A 23804-nucleotide genomic window follows, 5' to 3' on the forward strand; every position below is an offset into this window, starting at 1 on the left:
AGATTCCTGCATTTCCTCTGTGAAAACAAATTGGCTTTTTACCAAATTACCATCCGACAGACCACGTATTCACCCTGCACACCCTAATTAACAAACAAACAAACCAAAACAAAGGCAAAGTCTTCTCATACTTTGTTCATTTCATAAAAGCTTTTGACTCAATTTGTCATGAAGGTCTGCTATGCAAGTTGATGGAAAGTGGTGTTGTGGGAAAAACACAAGACATTATGAAATCCATGTACACAAACAACAAGTGTGACTTTACTATGTACTGACTCAGTGAGAAATTCAAATGCAAATCTAATTGTGATGAACCCCGATATCTATTGGGTGAAATACCAGAAAGTGTCATCACAGCAGCAAGTGGGGCTGTGGGTTTGAGGGGTGGGGGCGGTGGGTTTGAGGGGTGGGTGGGCGGTGGGTTTGAGGGGTGGGTGGGCGGTGGGTTTGAGGGGTGGGTGGGCGGTGGGTTTGAGGGGTGGGTGGGCTGTGGGTTTGAGGGGTGGGGGGCTGTGTGTTTGAGGGGTGGGGGCTGTGGGTTTGAGGGGTGGGTGGGCTGTGGGTTTGAGGGGTGGGAGGGATGTGGGTTTGAGGGGTGGGAGGGATGTGGGTTTGAGGGGTGGGGGGCTGTGGGTTTGAGGGGTGGGTGGGCTGTGGGTTTGAGGGGTGGGTGGGCTGTGGGTTTGAGGGGTGGGTGGGCTGTGGGTTTGAGGGGTGGTTGGGCTGTGGGTTTGAGGGGTGGGTCGGCTGTGGGTTTGAGGGGTGGGGGGCTGTGTGTTTGAGGGGTGGTTGGGCTGTGTGTTTGAGGGGTGGGAAGTGAGATTAGTAGGAGAACAGAGACCTGGAGGAGGTTGCAGTAAGATTAGTAGGAGAACAGAGACCTGGAGGAGGTTAGAGTGAGATTAGCAGTAGAACAGAGACCTGGAGGAGGTTGCAGTGAGATTAGTAGTAGAACAAAGACCTGGAGGAGGTTACAGTGAGATTAGTAGGAGAACAAAGACCTGGAGGAGGTTACAGTGAGATTAGTAGGAGAACAGAGACCTGGAGGAGGTTACAGTGAGATTAGTAGGAGAACAGAGACCTGGAGGAGGTTGCAGTGAGATTAGCAGTAGAACAGAGACCTGGAGGAGGTTGCAGTGAGATTAGTAGGAGAACAAAGACCTGGAGGAGGTTACAGTGAGATTAGTAGGAGAACAGAGACCTGGAGGAGGTTACAGTGAGATTAGTAGGAGAACAGAGACCTGGAGGAGGTTACAGTGAGATTAGTAGGCGAACAGAGACCTGGAGGGGGGGGTGCAGTGAGATTAGTAGGAGAACAGAGACCTGGAGGAGGGGTGCAGTGAGATTAGTAGGAGAACAGCCTCTAGTAAAGATGAGGTCAAGCGTATTGCCTGCCTTGTGAGTGGGAGTTGGAGGGGACTGTGAAAGTGGGAGGGGACTGTGAAAGTGGGAGGGGACTGGGAAAGGGAGAAGTCAAAAGAGGCAAGGAGGGGAAAGAGAGAGTTGAGGCAGAAGTCACCAAGTACGAAAAGCGGTGAGCCATCATCAAGAAATGAGCTGATTGAGGAACTCTCCAAGGGCACCTGGTGGGCAATAGATGACAATAATGTTAATCTTGAGTGGACGAGTGACAGTGACAGGATGGAAATCAAATGAGAAGATGGACAGGTGAGAGTGGGAGAAAGACCTGTGCCATCACCGTGACGACCAGATGCTCTCAGACTATTAGAGAAAACATAGTCAGATGAAGAGAGAGCAGCTGGAGTAGTAGTGTTCTCTGGGGCGATCCATGTGTCTTTCACGACCAAAAAGTCAAGGGACTGAAGGGCAGCATAGGCTGAGAGGAACTTGGCGTTCTTGACCTGCAGATTGGCAATGCAATGCCGAATAGTCGAGGGAGTCACAACGAGTGTCTACAGATAATAATCAAGGCAAATCCTCTCTGCCATTAAACTGGTATCAAGCCATCTCTGGTCTCTCTCTGCCATTAAACTGGTATCAAGCCATCTCTGGTCTCTCTCTGACATTAAACTGGTATCAAGCCATCTCTGGTCTCTCTCTGCCATTAAACTGGTATCAAGCCATCTCTGGTCTCTCTCTGCCATTAAACTGGTATCAAGCCATCTCTGATCTCTCTCTGACATTAAACTGGTATCAAGCCATCTCTGGTCTCTCTCTGCCATTAAACTGGTATCAAGCCATCTCTGGTCTCTCTCTGCCATTAAACTGGTTTCAAGCCATCTCTGATCTCTCTCTGACATTAAACTGGTATCAAGCCATCTCTGGTCTCTCTCTGCCATTAAACTGGTATCAAGCCATCTCTGGTCTCTCTCTGCCATTAAACTGGCATCAAGCCATCTCTGATCTCTCTCTGCCATTAAACTGGTATCAAGCCATCTCTGATCTCCCTCTGCCATTAAACTGGTATCAAGCCATCTCTGGTCTCTCTGCCATTAAACTGATATCAAGCCATCTCTGGTCTCTCTATGCCATTAAACTGGTGACAAGCCATCTCTGGTCTCTCTCTGCCATTAAACTGGTATCAAGCCATATCTGGTCTCTCTCTGCCATTAAACTGATATCAAGCCATCTCTGGACTCTCTCTGCCATTAAACTGATATCAAGCCATCTCTGATCTCTCTCTGCCATTAAACTGATATCAAGCCATCTCTGGTCTCTCTCTGCCATTAAACTGGTATCAAGCCATCTCTGATCTCTCTCTGCCATTAAACTGATATCAAGCCATCTCTGATCTCTCTGTGCCATTAAACTGATATCAAGCCATCTCTGGTCTCTCTCTGACATTAAACTGGTATCAAGCCATCTCTGATCTCTCTCTGCCATTAAACTGATATCAAGCCATCTCTGATCTCTCTGTGCCATTAAACTGATATCAAGCCATCTCTGGTCTCTCTCTGCCATTAAACTGGTATCAAGCCATCTCTGATCTCTCTCTGCCATTAAACTGGTATCAAGCCATCTCTGATCTCTCTCTGCCATTAAACTGATATCAAGCCATCTCTGGACTCTCTCTGCCATTAAACTGATATCAAGCCATCCCTGGACTCTCTCTGCCATTAAACTAGTATCAAGCCATCTCTGGTCTCTCTCTGCCATTAAACTGGTATCAAGCCATTTCTGATCTCTCTCTGCCATTAAACAGGTATCAAGCCATCTCTGATCTCTCTGCCATTAAACTGGTATCAAGCCATCTCTGATCTCTCTCTGCCATTAAACTGGTATCAAGCCAATCTCTGATCTCTCTCTGCCATTAAACTGGTATCAAGCCATCTCTGGTCTCTCTCTGCCATTAAACTAGTATCAAGCCATCTCTGGTCTCTCTCTGCCATTAAACTGATATCAAGCCATCTCTGGTCTCTCTCTGCCATTAAACTGGCATCAAGCCATCTCTGATCTCTCTCTGCCATTAAACTGGTATCAAGCAATCTCTGATCTCTCTCTGCCATTAAACTGGTATCAAGCCAATCTCTGATCTCTCTCTGCCATTAAACTGGTATCAAGCCATCTCTGGTCTCTCTCTGCCATTAAACTAGTATCAAGCCATCTCTGGTCTCTCTCTGCCATTAAACTGATATCAAGCCATCTCTGGTCTCTCTCTGCCATTAAACTGGCATCAAGCCATCTCTGATCTCTCTCTGCCATTAAACTGGTATCAAGCAATCTCTGATCTCTCTCTGCCATTAAACTGGTATCAAGCCATCTCTGATCTCTCTCTGCCATTAAACTGGTATCAAGCCATATCTGGTCTCTCTCTGCCATTAAACTGATATCAAGCCATCTCTGGTCTCTCTCTGCCATTAAACTGGCATCAAGCCATCTCTGATCTCTCTCTGCCATTAAACTGGTATCAAGCAATCTCTGATCTCTCTCTGCCATTAAACTGGTATCAAGCCATCTCTGATCTCTCTCTGCCATTAAACTGGTATCAAGCCATCTCTGTTCTCTCTCTGCCATTAAACTGGTATCAAGCCATCTCTGATCTCTCTCTGCCATTAAACTGATATCAAGCCATCTCTGGTCTCTCTCTGCCATTAAACTGGCATCAAGCCATCTCTGATCTCTCTCTGCCATTAAACTGGTATCAAGCAATCTCTGATCTCTCTCTGCCATTAAACTGGTATCAAGCCATCTCTGATCTCTCTCTGCCATTAAACTGGTATCAAGCCATCTCTGTTCTCTCTCTGCCATTAAACTGGTATCAAGCCATCTCTGATCTCTCTCTGCCATTAAACTGATATCAAGCCATCTCTGGTCTCTCTCTGCCATTAAACTGGCATCAAGCAATCTCTGATCTCTCTCTGCCATTAAACTGATATCAAGCCATCTCTGATCTCTCTCTGCCATTAAACTGGTATCAAGCCATCTCTGATCTCTCTCTGCCAAATGACTTAAATGTAAATGTAAAATGTAAACTAGTATCAAGCCATCTCTGATCTCTCTCTGCCATTAAACTGGTATCAAGCCATCTCTGGTCTCTCTCTGCCATTAAACTGGCATCAAGCCATCTCTGGTCTCTCTCTGCCATTAAACTGGTATCAAGCCATCTCTGGTCTCTCTCTCCCATTAAACTGGTATCAAGCCATCTCTGGTCTCTCTCTGCCATTAAACTGATACCAAGCCATCTCTGATCTCTCTCTGCCATTAAACTTGTATCAAGCCATCTCTGGTCTCTCTCTGCCATTAAACTGGTATCAAGCCATCTCTGGTCTCTCTCTGCCATTAAACTGGTATCAAGCCATCTCTGATCTCTCTCTGCCATTAAACTGGTATCAAGCCATCTCTGGTCTCTCTCTGCCATTAAACTGGTATCAAGCCATCTCCATAACTACTATGTTCAACGTTATTATGTAGTTAAACTTCACACTGTGAGTCCAGACTGATAGTAATAATAACCTGATGGATGAGCCTTCAATTGTCTTCTATAGTCTGTGATAATACTATGACAGGCTGAGACGAGCCCTGCCTGCTAGGAGATAAGAACAGAAGTGGGTCTTTTTTTGGCCGGGGGCATTGATGAGAAAACAGTCTGTAGTAAACAAAGCATCTGGCATCATGATAGTATTGATGTGCAACTATTGATCAGAGACTGAACGATCAGGGATGGAGAGCAACAGAGAAAGATGGCCGTAATTGAAATGACTGGCACTCATTCAAAGGGTGTACTTCATGGCTTTCGTCAGGTGATTTGATGATCTTAAAGCACACAGTCCTTCCTGTCCCTCCCTCACTCCCGGTCTCCCTCCCTCACTCCTTCCTCACTCCCTCCCTCCCCATCTCCCTCCCTCCCTCACTCACTCCCTCCCTCCCTCCCCGCCTCCTCTCTCCCTCCCCCTCCTCCCTCCCTCCCTCCCCCCGCCTCCTCCTCTCTCCCTCCCTCCCTACCATGCTCTGCTACCAGAGTGCTATAGGGATGCTGGCGATGGTTTGACAAGATGACAAGTCACTGGCAGAGCTGATTATAAGCTATAAGGTCAGAGAAGTGGGAAGGTGTGTGTGTGTGTGTGCCTTGCAAACCTTCTCTCTCTGACCTACAGCATGGCTTACTCATAGTAATTCGCACCACTGTTGATGTAGTTACACAAACAGCACTTCTCTTTGACTTGTTATCACAAGTTACAGGCACATTATAGGCAATGAGGAACACAATGGAAAACGTTTGAGGATATCGAGTTAGACAGGTCGGGTAGCTAACTCAGAGATAGTTGGTGTAACTACTAGAGGCAAGGGCATGAAATAGTAAAACTATATATATATTATATGTAGTACATTTTATTACAATGATGTGAAATTTAAAGTAGAGTTTTCCACCACCGTCAGCTGCCCGCTATAGGCATGATACACTACAGGACTACAGGACCGATCATTACAGCAATCTTTCAACTACAGCTGGATCTCCCAGAACGTTAGTGAAGCCATCGTTCTTCTACACTTTCTTTAGCTGTAGGGTGAATCCCAAATGGCACCTTTGTCCCTCGATAGCACACTGCCTTTGATCTGACAACTATGTACTGTAGTGCACTAAGTAGAGAATAGGGTGCATATTTGGGACATGTACTACACACCTAGAACCTGAAAGGGTTCTTTGGCTTCTCCCATAAGATAACCCTTTGAGAACCTGTTTGGTTCCAGGCAGAACCCTTTCTACAGAGGAACCCTTTAGGCCGAAGAACCGTTCAGGAACAGCTGTTTATCTCTAAGAGTGTAGCAGTGGAGCGCTGAGCAAATCTATAGGGGTGTAGATGATTGGTCATCAGGGAGAGAGAGAGAGAGAGGGGGGGGGAGAGGAGAGAGAGAAGAGAGGGAGAGAGAGAGAGAGAGAGAGAGAGACAGAGAGAGAGACAGAGAGAGAGACAGAGAGAGAGACATAGAGAGAGAGAGAAAGGGGGGGAGAGACAGATAGAGAGAAGAGAGGGAGAGAGAAAGGAGAGAGAGAGAGAGAGACAGAGAGAGAGAAAGGAGAGAGAAGAGAGGGAGAGAGAGAGAGGGGGAGAGAGAGAGAGAGAGAGAGAGAGAGAGAGAGAGAGGGGGAGACAGAGAGAGAGAAGAGAGGGAGAGAGAGAAAGGAGAGAGAGAGAGAGAGAGAGAGAAAGGAGAGAGAGAGGGGGAGAGAGAGAAAGAGAGAGAGAGGGGGAGAGAGAGAGAGGAGAGAGAGAGAGACAGAGAGAGAGAGAGAGAAAGGAGAGAGAAGAGAGAGAGAGAGAGAGAGAGAGAGAGAGAGAGAGAGAGAGAGAGATAGAGAGAAGAGAGAGAGAGAGAGAGAGAGAGAGAGAGAGAGAGAGAGAGAGAGAGAGAGGGAGAGAGAGAGGGGGAGAGACAGAGAGAGAAGAGAGGGAGAGAGAGAAAGGAGAGAGAGAGAGAGAGAAAGGAGAGAGAGAGAGGGGGAGAGAGAGAGGAGAGAGAGACAGAGAGAGATAGAGAGAAAGGAGAGAGAAGAGAGAGAGAGAGAGAGAGAGAGAGAGAGAGAGAGAGAGAGAGAGAGAGGAGAGAGAGAGAGAAGAGAGAGAGAGAGAGAGAGAGAAAGAGAAGAGAGAGAGAGAGAGAGAGAGAGAGAGAGAGAGAGAGAGAGAGGGAGAGAGAAGAGAGGGAGAGAGAGAGAAGAGAGAGAGAGTATTGTTATGTATAGTATTATCCCCTTGCAGATATTTGCTTCACCAGTTCCAGGTAATGTTTTATGCATTTAAAAGTTCAGAAAAAGTATTTTTCCAGGGAGGTGGGAATATTACTGATGAACACCAGTTGTTTCCAGAGAGGAGGGAACATTACTGCTGAACACCAGTTGTGTCCAGGGAGGAGGGAACATTACTGCTGAACACCAGTTGTTTCCAGAGAGGAGGGAACATTAATGCTGAACACCAGTTGTGTCCAGGGAGGAGGGAACATTAATGCTGAACACCAGTTGTTTCCAGGGAGGAGGGAACATTACTGATGAACACCAGTTGTGTCCAGGGAGGAGGGAACATTGCTGCTGAACACCAGTTGTTTCCAGAGAGGAGGGAACATTGCTGCTGAACACCAGTTGTTTCCAGAGAGGAGGGAACATTGCTGCTGAACACCAGTTGTTTCCAGGGAGGAGGGAACATTGCTGCTGAACACCAGTTGTGTCCAGGGAGGAGGGAACATTACTGATGAACACCAGTTGTGTCCAGGGAGGAGGGAACATTACTGATGAACACCAGTTGTTTCCAGAGAGGAGGGAACATTAATGCTGAACACCAGTTGTTTCCAGAGAGGAGGGAACATTGCTGCCGAACACCAGTTGTTTCCAGAGAGGAGGGAACATTACTGCTGAACACCAGTTGTGTCCAGAGAGGAGGGAACATTGCTGATGAACACCAGTTGTGTCCAGGGAGGAGGGAACATTGCTGCTGAACACCAGTTGTTTCCAGAGAGGAGGGAACATTACTGCTGAACACCAGTTGTGTCCAGGGAGGAGGGAACATTAATGCTGAACACCAGTTGTTTCCAGGGAGGAGGGAACATTACTGATGAACACCAGTTGTGTCCAGGGAGGAGGGAACATTAATGCTGAACACCAGTTGTTTCCAGAGAGGAGGGAACATTACTGATGAACACCAGTTGTTTCCAGGGAGGAGGGAACATTACTGCTGAACACCAGTTGTGTCCAGGGAGGAGGGAACATTGCTGCTGAACACCAGTTGTTTCCAGGGAGGAGGGAACATTACTGATGAACACCAGTTGTGTCCAGGGAGGAGGGAACATTACTGATGAACACCAGCTGTTTCCAGAGAGGAGGGAACATTAATGCTGAACACCAGTTGTTTCCAGAGAGGAGGGAACATTGCTGCCGAACACCAGTTGTTTCCAGAGAGGAGGGAACATTACTGCTGAACACCAGTTGTGTCCAGAGAGGAGGGAACATTGCTGATGAACACCAGTTGTGTCCAGGGAGGAGGGAACATTGCTGCTGAACACCAGTTGTTTCCAGAGAGGAGGGAACATTACTGCTGAACACCAGTTGTGTCCAGGGAGGAGGGAACATTAATGCTGAACACCAGTTGTTTCCAGGGAGGAGGGAACATTACTGATGAACACCAGTTGTGTCCAGGGAGGAGGGAACATTAATGCTGAACACCAGTTGTTTCAGAGAGGAGGGAACATTACTGATGAACACCAGTTGTTTCCAGGGAGGAGGGAACATTACTGCTGAACACCAGTTGTGTCCAGGGAGGAGGGAACATTGCTGCTGAACACCAGTTGTTTCCAGGGAGGAGGGAACATTACTGATGAACACCAGTTGTGTCCAGGGAGGAGGGAACATTACTGCTGAACACCAGTTGTTTCCAGGGAGGAGGGAACATTAATGCTGAACACCAGTTGTTTCCAGAGAGGAGGGAACATTACTGATGAACACCAGTTGTGTCCAGGGAGGAGGGAACATTAATGCTGAACACCAGTTGTGTCCAGGGAGGAGGGAACATTACTGCTGAACACCAGTTGTTTCGAGGGAGGAGGGAACATTACTGATGAACACCAGTTGTGTCCAGGGAGGAGGGAACATTACTGCCGAACACCAGTTGTTTCCAGAGAGGAGGGAACATTACTGCTGAACACCAGTTGTGTCCAGGGAGGAGGGAACATTGCTGATGAACACCAGTTGTGTCCAGGGAGGAGGGAACATTGCTGCTGAACACCAGTTGTTTCCAGAGAGGAGGGAACATTACTGCTGAACACCAGTTGTGTCCAGGGAGGAGGGAACATTAATGCTGAACACCAGTTGTTTCCAGGGAGGAGGGAACATTACTGATGAACACCAGTTGTGTCCAGGGAGGAGGGAACATTAATGCTGAACACCAGTTGTTTCCAGAGAGGAGGGAACATTACTGATGAACACCAGTTGTTTCCAGGGAGGAGGGAACATTACTGCTGAACACCAGTTGTGTCCAGGGAGGAGGGAACATTGCTGCTGAACACCAGTTGTTTCCAGGGAGGAGGGAACATTACTGATGAACACCAGTTGTGTCCAGGGAGGAGGGAACATTACTGCTGAACACCAGTTGTTTCCAGGGAGGAGGGAACATTAATGCTGAACACCAGTTGTTTCCAGAGAGGAGGGAACATTACTGATGAACACCAGTTGTGTCCAGGGAGGAGGGAACATTAATGCTGAACACCAGTTGTTTCCAGGGAGGAGGGAACATTACTGCTGAACACCAGTTGTTTCGAGGGAGGAGGGAACATTACTGATGAACACCAGTTGTGTCCAGGGAGGAGGGAACATTACTGCTGAACACCAGTTGTTTCCAGGGAGGAGGGAACATTACTGATGAACACCAGTTGTGTCCAGGGAGGAGGGGACATTGCTGATGAACACCAGTTGTTTCCAGGGAGGAGGGAACATTACTGCTGAACACCAGTTGTTTCCAGGGAGGAGGGAACATTACTGCTGAACACCAGTTGACCATGGTTCTCTATTCCCACATTATTTAACCCATTATCATGGCAGTTAGAATTGTGTAGTGATTAGATTTGTGTTGTTCTTCATGAATATAAATTGATTTCTTTCAGTACTAATTCTGCTGTTATTGTGTGGAGAGAGAAATAACGAGACCAAGTAAGTGTTTCATATTTATGCTTTGCAGCTATGAACAAAAAGTCAGTGAGCTGCACTAAAAAGAACCTAGCAGTGACCTACATAACAGGAGGCATGCCTGATGACAATGCTACGACCATCTCTTCCTCTCTTCTCCTCTCTCCCTCTCATCTTCTCCTCTTCTCAATGAGAGGCATGCCTGATGACAATGCTACGACCATCTCCTCCTCTCTTCTCCTCTCTTCCTCTCCTCTTCTCCTCTCCTCAATGAGAGGCATGCCTGATGACAATGCTACGACCATCTCTTCCTCTCTTCTCCTCTCTCCCTCTCATCTTATCCTCTTCTCAATGAGAGGCATGCCTGATGACAATGCTACGACCATCTCTTCCTCTCTTCTCCTCTCCTCTTCTCCTCTCTTCCTCTCCTCTCCTCGATGAGCAGCATCTATTTCTCTCCTCTTCCCATCTCCTCCTCTCCTCTACATAACGAGAGGCATGCCTGATGACAATGCTATGACATCCTCACCTTTCCTACCCAAACCTACTCCTCCTCTCCCTCTCCTCCACTCTCCTAATATATGTTCTTCTCCACTCCATCTCTAAGACTTGGCCAAGCAGAAACTACACCAAGCATTTTATTTTGCAGAAATGTTTATTGCCCGAGACTGTTGTGGAAGAGGGAGAGCGAGAGAAAGAGAGAGAGAGTGGAGGAGAGAGAGAGAGAGAGAGAGAGAGACACAGAGAGAGAGGAGAGAGAGAGTGAAGGAGAAAGAGAGAGACAGAGATAGATATATATATATAGAGAGAGAGACAGAGAGAGAGAGAGAGAGAGAGAGAGAGAGAGAGAGAGAGAGATGAGAGACAGAGAGAGATGAGAGACAGAGAGAGATGAGAGACAGAGAGAGAGAGAGAGTGTGAAGGAGAGAGAGGAGAGACAGAGAGAGAGAGAGACAAAGAGAGAGAGAGAGAGAGAGAGGAGACAGATAGAGAGAAAAAGAGAGAGAGAGAGACAGAGAGACAGAGAGAGAGAGAGATGTCAGTGCTGTCAGTGTTGTGTGTGCTCTAAGTCCTTGGCAGATCAGTGAAGGGCAGCACTTCTGAGCCTTGGCTCCCTGTTTCTAGGCAAGGAGGGTGGGGAGAGAGGGCAGAGAGGGTGGGGAGGGAGGGCAGAGAAGGCGGGGAGGGAGGACAGAGAGGACGGGGAGGGAGGGCAGAGAGAGCAAGGAGTTAGGGAAGGAGGGAGGGAAGGCTGGCTGGCTGTGTGCAACGCCAGGGCTTGTTAATGTACTGCCACTCCCCTGCATGGTTAGCAGGCCTGGGCAGGCCGAGGTGACGCTCCCTCTGACTCTCTGTCTCCCTACTTCTCTCTGACTCTCTCCTTCGCCATATTTACCACTGCTCTGACTCTCTGTCTCCCTACTTCTCTCTGACTCTCTCCTTCCCCATATTTACCACTGCTCTGACTCTCTGTCTCCCTACTTCTCTCTGACTCTCTCCTTCCTCATATTTACCACTGCTCTGACTCTCTGTCTCCATACTTCTCTCCGACTCCCTCCTTCCCCATATTTACCACTGCTCTGACTCTCTGTCTCCCTACTTCTCTCTGACTCTCTCCTTCGCCATATTTACCACTGCTCTGACTCTCTGTCTCCCTACTTCTCTCTGACTCTCTCCTTCCCCATATTTACCACTGCTCAGACTCTCTGTGTCCATACCTCTCTCTGACTCTCTCCTTCCCCATATTTACCACTGCTCTGACTCTCTGTCTCCCTACTTCTCTCTGACTCCCTCCCTCCTTCCCCATATTTACCACTGCTCCGACTCTCTGTCTCCATACTTCTCTCTGACTCTCTCCTTCCCCATATTTACCACTGATCTGACTCTCTGTCTCCATACTTCTCTCTGACTCCCTCCTTCCCCATATTTACCACTGCTCAGACTCTGTCTCCATACTTCTCTCTGACTCCCTCCTTCCCCATATTTACCACTGCTCTGACTCTCTGTCTCCATACTTCTCTCTGACTCTCTCCTTCCCCATATTTACCACTGATCTGACTCTCTGTCTCCATACTTCTCTCTGACTCCCTCCTTCCCCATATTTACAACTGCTCTGACTCTCTGTCTCCATACTTCTCTCTGACTCTCTCCTTCCCCATATTTACCACTGCTCTGACTCTCTGTCTCCATACTTCTCTCTGACTCCCTCCTTCCCCATATTTACCACTGCTCTGACTCTCTGTCTCCCTACTTCAGTGAGTCTACGGGTCTAGGGACCCTGCATAGAGTCTACGGGTCTAGGGACCCTGCATAAAGTCTACGGGTCTAGGGACCCTGCATAGAGTCTACGGGTCTAGGGAACCTGCATAGAGTCTACGGGTCTAGGGACCCTGCATAGAGTCTACGGGTCTAGGGACCCTGCATAGAGTCTACGGGTCTAGGGACCCTGCATAGAGTCTACGGGTCTAGGGACCCTGCATAGAGTCTACGGGTCTAGGGACCCTGCATAGAGTCTACGGGTCTAGGGACCCTGCATAGAGTCTACGGGTCTAGGGACCCTGCATAGAGTCTACGGGTCTAGGGACCCTGCATAGAGTCTACGGGTCTAGGGTCTAGGGTCCCTGCATAGAGTCTACGGGTCTAGGGACCCTACATATAGTCTACGGGTCTAGGGTCTACGGGTCTAGGGTCTACGCTGAGAAGCAATCGCACACACTATACCATTGAAAAGCCATGAAACTAAAACTCTGTCCTCTTCCTCCCTGACTGTCAACAAAACAGTGGAAACGGCTAAACTAACAACGTGTTAACTCTCCACCATGTAAAACAAGGAAAAGACCAAGGAAATAAGGAAGGACAGAGCCCTCCACACGCCCTCTGAACTGCAAAAACACTCCCAGCACGCACTGAGTCAGAGAGAGAGAGAGAAATGGCATAGCAGCAGGTTGTTTAGTCGCTCGGTCAGAGGAGGAGCGCAAAACATTGTGTGGGGCTGCCACTGATGGCTTTCAGCCTTTCACCTCACCTTGTACAGGTTGTAGCTGGCTCTCTTCTGTTCTGCTACACAGGGTACCCAACACACACACACAGCCTTTCACCTCACCTTGTACAGGTTGTAGCTGGCTCTCTTCTGTTCTGCTACACAGGGTACCCAACACACACACACACAGCCTTTCACCTCACCTTGTACAGGTTCTAGCTGGCTCTCTTCTGTTCTGCTACACAGGGTACCCAACACACACACACACACACAGCCTTTCACCTCACCTTGTACAGGTTCTAGCTGGCTCTCTTCTGTTCTGCTACACAGGGTACCCAACACACACACACACACACGTACACGCATGCGTACACGTAAACGCATACGTACACGCACACGCACACACGCGCACACACACGCACATATACGCACGCACACACACACACACACACACACACACACACACACACACACACACACACACACACACACACACACACACACACACACACACACACACACACACACACACACACACACACACACACACACACACACACACACACCAACACCAACAAGGTGCAGTATTCCATCTGTCTATTTGTTATGGGGCTGGTGGGTCGATAGGCAAGCCTGAGGCTTCTGTTCATACAACTTTTTGGTATCAAACATTAGTAACATGTTGCTAAGAGGATAAACATGCTGCGATTTATGTTAAGCCTTTACATTGCCTGACTGGCTACCTGACCGGCTGCCTGACCGGCTGCCTGACCGGCTGCCTGACCGGCTGCCTGACTGGCTACCTGACCGGCTGCCTGACCGGCTACCTGACCGGCTGCCTGACCGGCTGCCTGACCGGCTGCCTGACTGACACACCCAAGTCTGATGAGGTGATACTGTTCTCCTCTAGTCCCCTCTGTTCTCCTCTAGTCTCCTCTGTTCTCCTCTAGTCTCCTCTGTTCTCCTCTAGTCTCCTCTGTTCTCCTCTAGTCTCCTCTGTTCTCCTCTAGTCTCCTCTGTTCTCTTCTAGTCTCCTCTGTTCTCCTCTAGTCTCCTCTGTTCTCCTCTAGTCTCCTCTGTTCTCTTCTAGTCTCCTCTGTTCTCCTCTAGTCTCCTCTGTTCTCCTATAGTCTCCTCTGTTCTCCTCTAGTCTCTTCTAGTCTCCTCTAGTCTCTTCTAGTCTCCTCTGTTCTCGTCTAGTATCTTCTAGTCTCCTCTAGTCTCTTCTAGTCTCCTCTGTTCTCCTATAGTCTCCTCTGTTCTCCTATAGTCTCCTCTGTTCTCCTCTTGTCTCCTCTGTTCTCCTCTGTTCTCTTCTAGTCTCCTCTAGTCTCCTCTAGTCCCCTCTGTTCTCTTCTAGTCTCCTCTGTTCTCCTCTGATCTCCTCTGTTCTCCTCTAGTCTCCTCTGTTCTCCTATAGTCTCCTCTGTTCTCCTATAGTCTCTTCTAGTCTCATCTGTTCTCATCTGGTCTCCTCTGTTCTCCTCTAGTCTCCTCTGTTCTCCTATAGTCTCCTCTGTTCTCCTATAGTCTCTTCTAGTCTCCTCTGTTCTCACCTGGTCTCCTCTGTTCTCCTCTAGTCTCTTCTAGTCTCCTCTAGTCTCTTCTAGTCTCCTCTGTTCTCATCTGGTCTCCTCTGTTCTCCTATAGTCTCCTCTGTTCTCCTATAGTCTCTTCTAGTCTCCTCTGTTCTCATCTGGTCTCCTCTGTTCTCCTCTAGTCTCCTCTATTCTCCTATAGTTTCCCCTGTTCTCTTATAGTCTCTTCTAGTCTCCTCTGTTCTCACCTGGTCTCCTCTGTTCTCCTCTAGTCTCCTCTAGTCCCCTCTAGTCTCCTCTGTTCTCCTCTAGTCTCCTCTGTTCTCCTCTAGTCTCCTCTGTTCTCATCTAGTCTCCTCTGTTCTCCTCTTGTCTCCTCTGTTCTCCTCTTGTCTCCTCTGTTCTCCTCTGTTCTCTTCTAGTCTCCCCTGTTCTCCCCTATTCTCCTCTAGTCTCCTCTGTTCTCCTCGATCCCAGACTAAACAGTAATTACTTAACTAATGAGCAAGGAGAGGAGAGGAGAGAGGAGAGAGAGAGGATAGGAGTGGAGAGGGGAAAGGATGAGGGAGAGGGGAGGACAGATGATTAGAGGAGAGAGTAGAGATTAGAGGAAAGGAGAGAGGATGTGAGGAGAGGGGAGAAGAGGTGAGGGGAGAAGAGTATAAAGGAGGAGAGGGGAGAAGAGGATAGGATAAAGGAGGAGAGGGGGGAAGAGGATAGGATAAAGGAGGAGAGGGGAGAAGAGGATAGGATAAAGGAGGTGAGGGGAGAAGAGGATAAAGGAGGAGAGGGGAGAAGAGGATAGGATAAAGGAGGAGAGGGGAGAAGAGGATAGGATAAAGGAGGAGAGGGGAGAAGAGGATAGGATAAAGGAGGAGAGGGGAGAAGAGGATAGAATAAAGGAGGAGAGGGGAGAAGAGGATAGGATAAAGGAGGAGAGGGGAGAAGAGGATATGATAAAGGAGAGAGGGGAGAAGAGGATAGGATAAAGGAGGAGAGGGGAGAAGAGGATAGGATAAAGGAGGAGAGGGGGAAGAGGATAGAATAAAGGAGGAGAGGGGAGAAGAGGATAGGATAAAGGAGGAGAGGGGGAAGAGGATAGGATAAAGGAGGAGAGGGGGAAGAGGATAGGATAAAGGAGGTGAGGGGAGAAGAGGATAGGATAAAGGAGGAGAGGGGGAAGAGGATAGGATAAAGGAGGAGAGGGGAGAAGAGGATAGGATAAAGGAGGAGAGGGGGAAGAGGATAGGATAAGGAGGAGAGGGGAGAAGAGGATAGGATAAAGGAGGAGAGGGGAGAAGAGGATATGATAAAGGAGGAGAGGGGAGAAGAGGATAGGATAAAGGAGGAGAGGGGAGAAGAGGATAGGATAAAGGAGGAGAGGGGGAAGAGGATAGGATAAAGGAGGAGAGGGGGAAGAGGATAGGATAAAGGAGGTGAGGGGAGAAGAGGATAGGATAAAGGAGGAGAGGGGGAAGAGGATAGGATAAAGGAGGTGAGGGGAGAAGAGGATAGGATAAAGGAGGAGAGGGGAGAAGAGGATATGATAAAGGAGGAGAGGGGAGAAGAGGATAGGATAAAGGAGGAGAGGGGAGAAGAGGATAGGATAAAGGAGGAGAGGGGGAAGAGGATAGGATAAAGGAGGAGAGGGGGAAGAGGATAGGATAAAGGAGGTGAGGGAGAAGAGGATAGGATAAAGGAGGAGAGGGGAGAAGAGGATATGATAAAGGAGGAGAGGGGAGAAGAGGATAGGATAAAGGAGGAGAGGGGAGAAGAGGATAGGATAAAGGAGGAGAGGGGGAAGAGGATAGGATAAAGGAGGAGAGGGGAGAAGGGGATAGGATAAAGGAGGAGGAGAAGAGGATAGGATAAAGGAGGAGAGGGGGAAGAGGATAGGATAAAGGAGGAGAGGGGAGAAGGGGATAGGATAAAGGAGGAGAGGGGGAAGAGGATAGGATAAAGGAGGAGAGGGGAGAAGAGGATAGGATAAAGGAGGAGAGTGGAGAAGAGGATAGGAAAAAGGAGGAGAGGGGAGAAGAGGATAGGATAAAGGAGGAGAGGGGAGAAGAGGATAGGATAAAGGAGGAGAGGGGAGAAGAGGATAGGATAAAGGAGGAGAGGGGAGAAGAGGATAGGATAAAGGAGGAGAGGGGGAAGAGGATAGGATAAAGGAGGAGAGGGGAGAAGAGGATAGGATAAAGGAGGAGAGGGGAGAAGAGGATAGGATAAAGGAGGAGAGGGGAGAAGAGGATAGGATAAAGGAGGAGAGGGGAGAAGAGGATAGAATAAAGGAGGAGAGGGGAGAAGAGGATAGGATAAAGGAGGTGAGGGGAGAAGAGGATAGGATAAAGGAGGAGAGGGGGAAGAGGATAGGATAAAGGAGGAGAGGGGAGAAGAGGATAGGATAAAGGAGGAGAGGGGAGAAGAGGATAGGATAAAGGAGGTGAGGGGAGAAGAGGATAGGATAAAGGAGGAGAGGGGAGAAGAGGATAGGATAAAGGAGGAGAGGGGAGAAGAGGATAGGATAAAGGAGGAGAGGGGAGAAGAGGATAGGATAAAGGAGGAGAGGGGGAAGAGGATAGGATAAAGGAGGAGAGGGGAGAAGAGGATAGGATAAAGGAGGAGAGGGGGAAGAGGATAGGATAAAGGAGGAGAGGGGAGAAGAGGATAGGATAAAGGAGGAGAGGGGAGAAGAGGATAGGATAAAGGAGGAGAGGGGAGAAGAGGATAGGATAAAGGAGGAGAGGGGAGAAGAGGATAGAATAAAGGAGGAGAGGGGAGAAGAGGATAGGATAAAGGAGGTGAGGGGAGAAGAGGATAGGATAAAGGAGGAGAGGGGGAAGAGGATAGGATAAAGGAGGAGAGGGGGAAGAGGATAGGATAAAGGAGGAGAGGGGAGAAGAGGATAGGATAAAGGAGGAGAGGGGGAAGAGGATAGGATAAAGGAGGAGAGGGGAGAAGAGGATAGGATAAAGGAGGAGAGGGGGAAGAGGATAGGATAAAGGAGGAGAGGGGAGAAGAGGATAGGATAAAGGAGGAGAGGGGGAAGAGGATAGGATAAAGGAGGAGAGGGGAGAAGAGGATAGGATAAAGGAGGAGAGGGGAGAAGAGGATAGGATAAAGGAGGTGAGGGGAGAAGAGGATAAAGGAGGAGAGGGGAGAAGAGGATAGGATAAAGGAGGAGAGGGGAGAAGAGGATAGAATAAACAAGGAGAGGGGGAAGAGGATAGGATAAAGGAGGAGAGGGGAGAAGAGGATAGGATAAAGGAGGAGAGGGGAGAAGAGGATAGAATAAAGGAGGAGAGTGGAGAAGAGGATAGGATAAAGGAGGAGAGGGGGAAGAGGATAGGATAAAGGAGGAGAGGGGAGAAGAGAAGATGGGAGGGGAGGAGAGGATAAAGGAGGAGAGGGGAGGGAGAGGGTAGGCGAGGCAAAAATGATGAGAAGAGAGACGAGATGAGAGGAGAAAGGCCTGGTACATGGTTTCTACAGAGCCTTCTTCAGATCCTGAGCAGCGCTTTGAAGGTCCACTTCTTTGGCAACTTCTCCTTCAACCTGAGACAGAGAGAGACTAGACTACTCCACTGTCCTAAGGTCAAGAGGTTTGATTATGTTTTCCCTTACAAACTAAAAGGTGTTATAAAGTTCACAGTAAACAGGTTAAAATCACAGTGACTCTTGTTATGAGCTGTAAAGTCATATCTCTCTCTGTTGCAATACTATAGAGTCTGTGGGCCAAAACAGGATCTGACGCAACCACTAAAGCCCTCGTCCCTCGTCCCTCTCTCCTCTCAGGGTCATTCAAGGGCTGCTAAAACAGCAAATCAATGAGTCCATTGTACATTTCACAGGTGGCTTGACACTTGTTAGAAAAACATTCCCAGGCATCATATGAAAGTGGCTGCTCACTCAATCTGTGGCTGGCCTTATCATCGTACAACCGACCGGCCATAAAAATATTCTACTCATCTATGTTGTAAATTAAAATAAGACTTAATTAGGTACTAAACTCAGGCATTTCCAACATGCAACAATATATCTAAGATTATATAGGAGTCTAAGATGATATAGTAGGAGTCTAAGATGATATAGTAGGACATCTAAGATGATATAGTAGGAGTCGAAGATGACATAGTAGGACATCTAAAATGATATAGTAGGAGTCTCAGATGATATAGTAAGACATCTAAAATGATATAGTAGGAGTCTCAGATGATATAGTAAGACATCTAAAATGATATAGTAGGACATCTAAGATGATATAGTAGGAGTCTAAGATGATATAGTAGGAGTCGAAGATGACATAGTAGGACATCTAAGATGATATAGTAGGACATCTAAGATGATATAGTAGGACATCTAAGATAATATAGTAAGGGTCGAAGATGACATAGTATGATATCTAAGATGATATAGTAAGACATATAATATGATATAGTAAGAGTCTAAGATGATATAGTAGGAGTCGAAGATGACATAGTAGGACATCTAAGATGATATAGTAGGACATCTAAGATGATATAGTAAGACATCTAAGATGATATAGTAGGACATCTAAGATGATATAGTAAGACATCTAAGATGATATAGTAGGAGTCTAAGATGATATAGTAGGACATCTAAGATGATATAGTAAGACATCTAAGATGATATAGTAGGAGTCTAAGATGATATAGTAGGAGTCGAAGATTATATAGTAGGACATCTAAGATTATATATTAGGACATCTAAGATGATATAGTAGGACATCTAAGATGATATAGTAGGACATCTAAGATGATATAGTAGGAGTCGAAGATGATATAGTAGGAGTCTAAGATGGTATAGTAAGATATCTAAGATGATATAGTAGGAGTCGAAGATTACATTGTAGGACATTAAGATGATATAGTAGGACATCTAAGATGAAATAGTAGGAGTCTAAGATTATATAGTAAGACATCTAAGATGATATAATAGGACATCTAAGATGATATAGTAAGACATCTAAGATGATATAATAGGAGCATAAGATTATATAGTAGGAATCCAAGATGATATAATAGGAGCATAATATGATATAGTATGAGTCTAAGATGATATAGTAGGAGTCTAAGATGATATAGTAAGACATCTAAGATGATATAGTAGGACATATAAGATGATATAATAGGAGTCTAAGGTGATATAGTAGGAGTCTAAGATGATATAGTAGGAAAATGACCTGGAATTGCTGAGAAGCATGTGTTATCTGATCTAACTACTTTGTAATAGTATAGGTTGTATAGTACACAAAGGTTTAGACTGTTTAAGGTATTTTCCAACACAGCGAGACAGAGAGGAAAGTAAGCACACCTCTGGAGAGACACAACAAGCGGAGGTCAGTCAGTGAATTATAAAGCTTTTAAAGGTAGAGAGAGGAAGTCCATTCATTTTCTATCAGGTCTAAATATTCTCTCCAGCACTGCTGTGTTGTCAGACAAGTCAATAAAGGGCGTCTGGGTTGGGGTCACTGCATTAATAAAGGGCCGGCTGGATGGTTAAATAAAGGTTCAAAAATACATTTAAACAAATAAATGGGGGTCAGTGCATTAATAAAACAACAGGCAAGACCTGAGAACAACAGTAACAGAATGCTAAGGTTCCTCTCTCTCTCTCTCTCTCTCTCTCTCTCTCTCTCTCTCTCTCCATGACAACTCTCTCTCTCCTTGACCTTCAAGCCCTTATCCCCCAGAGAGCTGGGAGAAAGGAGGGTAGGAAAGAGGGACATAGAGGTATGAGAGAGGGATCCTCTACAACACTATGTCACCAGGACATATACAGGACACTACCCTCCACAACATAACCTTCACTATGTCACCAGGACATATACAGGATACTACCCTCTACAACACTATGTCACCAGGACATATACAGGATACTACCCTCTACAACACTATGTCACCAGGACATATACAGGATACTACCCTCCACAACATAACCTTCACTATGTCACCAGGACATATACAGGATACTACCCTCTACAACACTATGTCACCAGGACATATACAGGATACTACCCTCTACAACACTATGTCACCAGGACATATACATGATACTACCCTCTACAACACTATGTCACCAGGACATATACAGGATACTACCCTCTACAACACTATGTCACCAGGACATATACAGGATACTACCCTCTACAACACTATGTCACCAGGACATATACAGGATACTACCCTCTACAACACTATGTCACCAGGACATATACAGGATACTACCCTATACAACACTATGTCACCAGGACATATACAGGATACTACCCTCTACAACATAACCTTCACTATGTCACCAGGACATATACAGGATACTACCCTCTACAACATAACCTTCACTATGTCACCAGGACATATACAGGACACTACCCTCCACAACATAACCTTCACTATGTCACCAGGACATATACAGGATACTACCCTCTACAACACTATGTCACCAGGACATATACATGATACTACCCTCTACAACACTATGTCACCAGGACATATACAGGATACTACCCTCTACAACACTATGTCACCAGGACATATACAGGATACTACCCTCTACAACATAACCTTCACTATGTCACCAGGACATATACAGGATACTACCCTCTACAACACTATGTCACCAGGACATATACATGATACTACCCTCTACAACACTATGTCACCAGGACATATACAGGATACTACCCTCTACAACACTATGTCACCAGGACATATACAGGATACTACCCTCTACAACATAACCTTCACTATGTCACCAGGACATATACAGGATACTACCCTCTACAACACTATGTCACCAGGACATATACAGGATACTACCCTCTACAACACTATGTCACCAGGACATATACAGGATACTACCCTCTACAACACTATGTCAACAGGACATATACAGGATACTACCCTCTACAACACTATTTCACCAGGACATATACAGGATACTACCCTCTACAACATAACCTTCACTATGTCACCAGGACATATACAGGATACTACCCTCTACAACATAACCTTCACTATGTCACCAGGACATATACAGGATACTACCCTCTACAACACTATGTCACCAGGACATATACATGATACTACCCTCTACAACACTATGTCACCAGGACATATACAGGATACTACCCTCTACAACACTATGTCACCAGGACATATACAGGATACTACCCTCTACAACACTATGTCAACAGGACATATACAGGATACTACCCTCTACAACACTATGTCACCAGGACATATACAGGATACTACCCTCTACAACACTATGTCACCAGGACATATACAGGATACTACCCTCTACAACATAACCTTCACTATGTCACCAGGACATATACAGGATACTACCCTCTACAACACTATGTCACCAGGACATATACAGGATACTACCCTCTACAACATAACCTTCACTATGTCACCAGGACATATACAGGATACTACCCTCTACAACACTATGTCACCAGGACATATACAGGATACTACCCTCTACAACACTATGTCACCAGGACATATACAGGATACTACCCTCTACAACACTATGTCAACAGGACATATACAGGATACTACCCTCTACAACACTATTTCACCAGGACATATACAGGATACTACCCTCTACAACATAACCTTCACTATGTCACCAGGACATATACAGGATACTACCCTCTACAACACTATGTCACCAGGACATATACAGGATACTACCCTCTACAACATAACCTTCACTATGTCACCAGGACATATACAGGATACTACCCTCTACAACACTATGTCACCAGGACATGTACAGGATACTACCCTCTACAACACTATGTCACCAGGACATATACAAGATACTACCCTCTATAACACTATGTCACCAGGACATATACAGGATACTACCCTCTACAACACTATGTCACCAGGACATATACAGGATACCACCCTCTACAACACTATGTCACCAGGACATGTACAGGATACTACCCTCTATAACACTATGTCACCAGGACATATACAGGATACTACCCTCTACAACACTATGTCACCAGGACATATACAGGATACTACCCTCTACAACACTATGTCACCAGGACATATACAGGACACTACCCTCTACAACACTATGTCACCAGGACATATACAGGATACTACCCTCTACAACATAACCTTCACTATGTCACCAGGACATATACAGGATACTACCCTCTACAACACTATGTCACCAGGACATGTACAGGATACTACCCTCTACAACACTATGTCACCAGGACATATACAGGATACTATCCTCTATAACACTATGTCACCAGGACATATACAGGATACTTCTCAACATAACCTTCACTCCAAATCAAAACACCAAACTCCTACAACCTGATTTTGGACAAAATGACCTGGTACGATTCCTAATACCAAAGATTCCTACTACCTTATTTACCAAGCTATACTGGAAATGATCTGGCAAACAAAAGAAACCTGAAAACACCATCCCACCTGGACGCTGAAAACACCATCCAACCTGGACCCTGAAAACACCATCACTGAGGTGTGAAGTGAAAAGTGTCAAAGCCCTAGACAACAATGGCAGGAGAGTTTCAAAGCATCCACCACCCAAATGCAGGGGACTTTGAAGCCTCCTCCACCCAAATGCAGGGGCCTTTGAAGCCTCCTCCACCCAGATGCAGGGGCCTTTGAAGCCTCCCCCACCCAAATGCAGGGGCCTTTGAAGCCTCCCCCACCCAGATGCAGGGGCCTTTGAAGCCTCCTCCACCCAGATGCAGGGGCCTTTGAAGCATCCCCCACCCAGATGCAGGGGCCTTTGAAGCCTCCCCACCCAGATGCAGGGGCCTTTGAAGCCTCCCCACCCAGATGCAGGGGCCTTTGAAGCCTCCTCCACCCAGATGCAGGGGACTTTGAAGCATCCCCCACCCAGATGCAGGGGCCTTTGAAGCCTCCCCACCCAGATGCAGGGGCCTTTGAAGCATCCCCCACCCAGATGCAGGGGCCTTTGAAGCATCCCCCACCCAGATAATAATAATAATAATAATATATCCCATTTAGCAGACGCTTTTTGTCCAAAGCGACTTACAAGTCGGCTGGGGCCACTACTTTTACATATGGGTGGCCCCAGTGGGAAGCGAACCCACGACGCTTGGCGTTGCAAGCGCCATGCTCTACCGACTAAGCCACACAGGACTCACAATGCAGGGGCCTTT

The 23804-nt window shown here is 46.9% G+C and overlaps 1 protein-coding gene across 1 annotated transcript; it reads right to left on the reverse strand.

Annotated features, from left to right (window-relative positions):
- Positions 1 to 323: 323 nt before the first annotated feature.
- Positions 324 to 23605, reverse strand: LOC135545133 (uncharacterized). The gene is made up of 2 exons (XM_064972765.1): positions 23264 to 23605; positions 324 to 794 (listed from the first exon to the last, which is right to left on the reverse strand). The coding sequence occupies exons 1-2, from the start codon at positions 23603 to 23605 to the stop codon at positions 324 to 326; spliced, it is 813 nt and encodes a 270-aa protein (XP_064828837.1).
- Between the last annotated feature and the right edge of the window lie 199 nt (positions 23606 to 23804).

The sequence above is a fragment of the Oncorhynchus masou genome, chromosome 9 (genome assembly GCF_036934945.1).
Source record: "Oncorhynchus masou masou isolate Uvic2021 chromosome 9, UVic_Omas_1.1, whole genome shotgun sequence".
NCBI classification, from domain to species: Eukaryota; Metazoa; Chordata; class Actinopteri; order Salmoniformes; family Salmonidae; genus Oncorhynchus; species Oncorhynchus masou.

Excerpts from the sequence above, each read along its gene's own strand:
- LOC135545133 (XM_064972765.1), bottom strand. The coding sequence starts at position 23,605 with ATGCTTCAAAGGCCCCTGCATCTGGGTGGGGGATGCTTCAAAGGCCCC. Across the intron at positions 795-23,263 it reads TCAAAGGCCCCTGCATCTGG|CCCAACCACCCCTCAAACAC; the intron begins GTGGAGGAGGCT and ends TCAAACACACAG.